The 7011-nt window shown below is 39.4% G+C and overlaps 1 protein-coding gene across 1 annotated transcript; it reads right to left on the minus strand.

Annotated features, from left to right (window-relative positions):
- Nucleotides 1-1073: 1073 nt before the first annotated feature.
- LOC143595425 (eukaryotic translation initiation factor 4G-like) lies at nt 1074-6428 on the minus strand. Its single transcript, XM_077074445.1, has 7 exons — nt 6173-6428; nt 5992-6065; nt 5824-5880; nt 4653-5366; nt 1743-4567; nt 1485-1679; nt 1074-1395 (listed from the first exon to the last, which is right to left on the minus strand). Exons 1-7 carry the CDS (start codon nt 6363-6365, stop codon nt 1074-1076), a joined length of 4380 nt encoding a protein of 1459 aa, XP_076930560.1. The 5' UTR covers nt 6366-6428.
- Between the last annotated feature and the right edge of the window lie 583 nt (nt 6429-7011).

The raw sequence follows: 7011 nt of genomic DNA on the forward strand, positions 1-7011 counted from the left end.
TTACATTTAACCCCTGGCTGAGATATTAGGTTAACTCTCCTAGGGTTTAACTGGTGTTTATTCAAATATATAAATAAAATTGCACAATCTGTTTAGTTAGGTTTTAAACGCATGCTCCAATTAAATTATTATTTTAGTTATAAAAAAAACAAGTATACATGTTTAAGGTTAACTTGCGAGCTGCTTCTAACATGGGAAGCTGAATTCAAGAAATGGCAAGTCATGTTTTCTTTTATTAACCTTAACAACTCTGAGGATTTGAGAAACCGATGACCAATAACAGGTCCCGGTTCAGTAAACATTTGATGCGTGCTAGAAAGATAAGTTCTTGGAGTAAGACCATATGTAGTCAAAACTATGCACACCCGAGCATTTTGCGTCATGTGGCGCCTAGTCAGCTTTTGAACATTTTGCAAAAAGTGAGTGTATTGAGAAAATGCACCCAAAACGCCTCTCTCTCTCCTCCCCTCTCTCTACCTCTCTCACAGGACCTTCAAAACTCATGTCACACCAACGTTATGCACAAAACGCCGGTACCAAAAGATCAAATGGTACACACTTACCATTTGATGGCAGCTGGCACCACTGAGGAAAAGAAGTATGATAAACAGGTGGAGAAAGGGCGATTGGCCGAGATGGTTCTCTTTAACCGCCATGGCTGGCGGGGAGCCAAAGAACAAGAAGAATGTAGATGTTTTGGAGCTCAAAGATAAGATCTTGGAACAAATGGTGGATCATCTGAAACTTAAAAGGTTATGTTCAAAGAAATTAGGTACCCTGAAAATCAAACAAGAGTTTGATCGAAAGTTGTGTAATTTAAAGTCAAAATGTTATGTTTTCGTTTATATGCAACTTGTGCTTTTGATCGAAGTCAAAATGTCAACGGTAACAGTTCAACCGACATCAACCAAAAACAAACAGAAGCATGAAATCAACAACTAAGTAAAAAGTTTGCTAAAACTTTTTCCAGTTGATACATTTAAAACAATGAACAATGATGATATATATAAACTGCTGCTATCCAAACCCAACCTATCCTTCCAAATATGAGCAACCCTACTTTATAATCCAATCTAAATAAACTTATCTAATCTCGATGTGTTAGAAGAACGGAAAACCTCTACGCGAAGATTAGAAGCTGTGCGCATATCATTTAAAAAGAGATCGCCTTTTTCTGATTTAATAATCTCAAGAATGACTCCAACCACCTCAGCTGCAAGACCTATTTCCACGAGCCGTCCTTGCTTTTCATCGCCTTCATATATCAACCGCCAAACTTCTTTATACGGGATCACGTTTTCCAAAAGTATTCTTGCAAGCATACGCCCGAGAAACTCTCCTGCTTTTGGTGCATCGTTCACTGCATCCTCCAATGTTGACAGAACAGATTCCAATCTGGATAACGGTGTAATAAAAATCACAGCCAGTTAATACAAGTCATCCAGCCATTTAAAATATGATTATTAAAAGTTTGGAATTAGTACCCTCTAACAAGGGAGACTTGAGATAGGATTCCTTGTTGAGATTTAGTAAGATTAATGAGAAGTTTAGCAAGTAATTCACGATCCATCTCTTTCCTCTCAAAGGAATCAGTCACCCAAATGGATATCATTGACGGATGGAACCCGGGTGCATTCAGATCTTTGATGCATAAAGCAACCTCCTTTTCGTCTCTTGCACTGAAAACAATTTAAATAAATATTTCTTTAAAAATAAATGTAAAAAAAAGTAACAGACGGTACCTGTAAAATTCTTTAATGGCCTGAATTGACATATCATGTAAACGATCTTCAGACAAATTTGTATCTGCAGAATCATTTTGTGGCGGAGTAGACACACGAGCCTGTTCAAATGGTGGAACTCTGTCAAACCCACCACGTCCTATATTCCTGCTGTCCCGGTTCCCATAGTTCATGTTGTGTTCTTGTGTATTGGGCAGGAGAGGTGAAAACCTTTCAGATATGTATCTTGAAGCTAAATCATCACGTGAAGGAGCACCATAACCAGTACTAAGACCCTTCACAGACATCCCCTTGGCTAGACCTCCTTGTGGCCCAAGGGTTATAGCCTCATCACCCATGGGTCTCAATGGAACCGACAAAGTCCTATTCTCAAAAGAGTCAAATCTTGAAACTTGACTTCCATAAACACGAAGCTGTTGTTGGGGTAATGCTTGATAACCACCACCCATTTGAGGGTTGGAAGATAAAATACCAGCTGACCCTTTTGGTCCAAAGTCCATGGGCTGACCACCCCACCTAAGTGAGGGGTTAGAAGTAGGTCCACGGGCCAGTCTGCTGGATTGGGCCAGGCGTTCTTGAGCAGCATCTCGATGCACCTCTTCGATCTTTTTTGGACCTTCAACCTTCCTTCTTTGCTGCCAGTTGTTCTTTCTAAGGTCGATTGCATCTTTTAGCACGAACCTAACTCGAGAAGAAAGTGCCATATTATTTGATAACTGAAACATTATATTAAAATAAGCATCCATGTATTCCTTAGCTTTTGGGTGATCAATCATCTCCCCAATCGTACTCATTAGTTTGCACAACGCCTCGATATCTTCCTCGTCAGGATTAGGGTTCTTCTGATTAGAACCTAACAGTTTCTTTATGCATTCGTGCATAATTCTTTCTGTCAGTATTCTTTTCTTGTATAATTCACCAATAAGCCTAATATTACCCAACATACGCCTTCGTGCCTTGACTCGTTTTTCTTCCCATTCTTCATTCGTCTGCTTAATATCCCCTTCTTCAGTTCTATTCGCTTCTTCTTCTCTCTCTCCTCTTTCAAATTCCTCTTGACATTTATTCAATAATAATCTCTTAAAAGTAATCTTCTCATGCTCATCACCAAAACCAGGTAATTCCACAGCTAAACAGGAACAAAAATGGGCATACATTTCAACAAATGTCGGTTCCATTAAAGCCTTATCAAATATTTGACCAATCACACCAGACAGAGTGTCAGCATTGTCAATATTGACTTGTTTGACTTGATCAAACAGTTTTCCAAAGTTTTGTGGGGTCAACTTGTTTAGAATACTTTTCAATCGTCTTTGTTTCGCTTGTTCCTCATCTGTTACTTTACCAACTTCATACTTCTTCTCGGCTTTATGCATCACTGGATTTGGAGTGTGAGGAGATGGCATTAAACCCTTATGATAAACAGTAGCGCGCTGCCACCTGTCTAAATCAGAGTTCATACGCAGCAACTGTGGGCCAGTGGATTGCATTGGTCCAGACAGAATGCCGCCAGCATACTGACCAGGTGGCTGACCACGTGTGGTCCTCAGCACACAATGGTTCCCTCTTGCTAAGTAGCTCATTTCAAGACCCACATTACTTGGCCAACGGTCTAGCCGTGAACCCACCACTGACCTATCACTGCCGCCTTTACCCAGGCTAGGGTACGGTCCACGGCCCATATTGACACCAGTTACTGCCAACACTACAGTTATATCAGGTGTGATCTCAAAACCTTCCGGAAGATCAGTAAAGCGATCAGAGAATTTCAGTAGGAAGTCTCTGGAATACTTTTTAGTCATTTCATCGTCATCCTCACTGTGATGTTTCATTTTCAAATCCGTGTCTATTTTGGAAACAGAAATGTCTGCAGCATCCTCCCAGTCATCTGGCTCAAATTTGGTGGGCGCACCATGTCTCTCATCTGAAGACAAAATGGTGCTTTTTCTAGTAGCAGAATTAAAGGATAGGTTCCAATATTCAGCTACTTCTGCAGCAGAAGTTTCCTTCTTTTCTTCAGGACATTTATAAGCATTATAAAGATCAGCAGTGGTTCCACGAGCATCAGCATTTTTCATAATTTCTTTTAATTTCTTCTTCCCTTTAGGTGCTGTGGTTCCTTTGATCTTACAACTAGAAAATGAAGGAGAAATTAAGTTCGTAGCTTCTACTTCCAACGTCAAAGGCGAAGCCTCCGGAACTGAAACCGAAACAGATTCACTACTATTGAACTGGTCAACATCAACCTTTCTGATTATATCTGCTTTATTATCATCGTGAGAAGATCCCAAATTTAATGAAGTTTCAGTACTAAGAACATCAACTTTTGCAACAGCAGAAATTGATCCCGGTGAGTTACCATCAACATCATTTACATGTTCTGTTAGTGGTGGAACAGTTGCATCTTGAACAGTGTTATCTTGACTTGGTTCGACAGCTTCTTTGACTTGTTTTGATCCCTCAATATCAGCTATTGGTACTTCCAAACCAACTTTAGGGGTACCAATAATTTGGCTAGATTTAAGGCCTTCTTCATCATTATCACATTTAGAAGCAGACAAGTCAGCCACATTTGAAAGCCCTTCAACTTTGTTGCTAGTTTCTGGCACATCCTTTCTGATTCCCACAGAAGAAGTTAACAGCATTGATGTTTCTCGAACTCCTACAGAAGAGCTTGAAACGGAGGATGAATGCCCACCAGACTTACTACCTGTTGATATTTTTGCAAATTCAGTAACCGCAGGTGCAGAAGCTGTACTGGTCAAATTCTCATCAATCGTGTCTGAATCTTTATGAGATTGTTTTACAGTCTCCTGCTTAGGATCCTGCTGATAATGATATCACATCAAACACCCCATTAGCAATTTAGCATTAGTAGACCTATACTTAAAAATGAAAAAAGAAGCTAACCTGCTTATAAAACCTTGGTGGCTGAAAACCAGGAGTCGTCTGTGCATTAGTCAACGGCTTAGAACCAGGATAAAAGGTTATGGGATGAACAGCAGGGAGGAATGCTTGAGACTGAGGTGGGTGTGACTTTTGACCAGAAGGCCCACTATTCGGGTAACCATCAGCCCTTTTATTGAGACGAAGCTCCTCATGAGTGTCAGAATGAGTGATCTTTCCTGTTCTCGCACCACCAAAATTCATGGGCTGTTGTTGGTATTGTGATCCTAACCCCATACCAAAGTACCCAATGTTTCCCTGATAATGTTGATATCCTGGGAAAAATACGTGTGGCGGCACGTGCGGTGGTGGATTACCAACAGGCATATGCATGGGAAGGGGCACTGGCAATGATGTGTTTGCTGAGTTTTGAGATTGCAGTGGCGGATTTGGGCCACCAAATGGAAGATGCATCGGAGGGCCGGTGGATTTCTGAGCATGGGCTGCAACAAGCCCAGAAGGTGATGAAAGCATGTCATTTTTCTCTTTTGAGATGGGACGGGCCTCACTAGGCTGATCAACAGGCCCAAGATCTTTCCTTGGTAAGTATTGTTTGGGAACAACTGAATTTTGAAATGATGTGGCCTTTAAAGAATCAGAGTGAGTCTGCAGCATCATAATGTTAAACAAAATATTAAAATGAGTAACAAGTTGCTTATAACTGGTTTCACTATGACACTACTTTTGAGTAGATCAACATATTTACTTGTAACACATTTGACTTATGCTATATCTCAACTCTCAAATAGGTCAAATTGAGGGAAAAATAGCTAAAACTAGAACAAGTCAAACAGGTCAAAAGTAACCCAAATTTCATCTTTAATGAATACAGCCTTCTAACTTCTTTTTATTCATATATATCCACTATTATTGTAGTAATATTGCTTTTTAAATCATAAGTAACAGAATTTAAAGTTCGTATCTAAAGGTAGGGCCAAGCACAACAACACATAACTATAAAGTTAATCGCAATTCATTTCAAAATTCACCTTGCCTGTCTAAACTGTAAAAAAGAGACTCTATAACTTGGAGGTAAAGAATACCCTAAACAATACAAAAGGGTGTCCTTTATCCACATAAAAAGTGTGGTACCTCTTCAAAGAACACGTGTGAAACAAAAAACAACTAAACATACCTGAGGCTGTTTCTGCTCATCCAAATTTGGAGGGGCAGAGCTGGTTCGAGCAGGTACCTACAAACACATACAGCTTATAAAAAGGCCATGAAACTGTATACAGTATCTACTTATCTAGATTAACAAAACTGAAAAAAAGTGTTCTTTGCACATAGCTAAGATAAATACCTGCATTCCATTTATAACACCGGGACTAATAGATCCGAACTGAAGAGAAAATGCCCCAGAAGCATCAGCCGGTCCTAAGAGCAAAACAAACACCAACAAATAAATTGTAATATGCAAGTATAACTCAAGCTTAATCCCACATCAAATTTTTTATAATTCTGAAAAATAACAAACTCTGTACCCTTAACAGGAGTAGAAGGGCCTTTGGTGCCAGAATTAAGAGGAACCGCATTTGCTTGTGGAGCCCTTGGCAAGCCCGGTGTGCTTTTCTGGACCATTGCATCAGTCGGCTTTATAGTAGCACCAGTAGATGAAGCAACAGGTGTTCCTAAAATAATTAAATGAACAATGTAAAGTTCACAAGAAATGCACATGCATAACTAAAGTCTACACAAATCCATTAAAGTTCTGTTGTCCTCACCTCCTAATCTGAATGTAAAAAAAATAATCAATGTTCTATATAATAACTAGAGTTAGAACTCAAACAATCAACTCACCTTTTTAAACACTATTTTTCAAAATAATGTAAATGCTATAAAATTTGATATTATGTTACTCCACTACAGGCATGGTTGTAAAAATCCCGACTAAGCGCCAATTAATCGACAATTAATCCTGATTAATCGCTAGTTCCCACCCCACCAGAACTAGCGACTACTACAACACTGACTACAGGTCTACGTTTGCTTTTATCTTTCGTTGATGTAATAACAAAATGATTCGCAAACTTATCTCCAAACTGAAACAAGTTGTCCAGTGAACGAAAGTCCGATAAAACTTCATTTTATATTGAGCGAAATGTCTTTAGAATTGAGCTTAATTTAACTAATTTCACACTATCACAAGGAAGCTTAATCAATACGGCAATCCAAATTGGTCACACACAAAAAAAACATACCTCTTAATGCATGTTGAATATGTGCGCCTCGACCACCCGTAGACGAATTCGAAGAACCCAAACTCACATTCGGATTCGGACTCAAAACATTTAACCTCTCTTGTCCTCCTTGTGCACTACTA

This window comes from Bidens hawaiensis, unplaced genomic scaffold, assembly GCF_021521415.1.
Source record: "Bidens hawaiensis isolate Kalapana, Puna unplaced genomic scaffold, B.hawaiensis_p1.1 tig00045134_1, whole genome shotgun sequence".
Lineage (NCBI taxonomy): Eukaryota > Viridiplantae > Streptophyta > Magnoliopsida > Asterales > Asteraceae > Bidens > Bidens hawaiensis.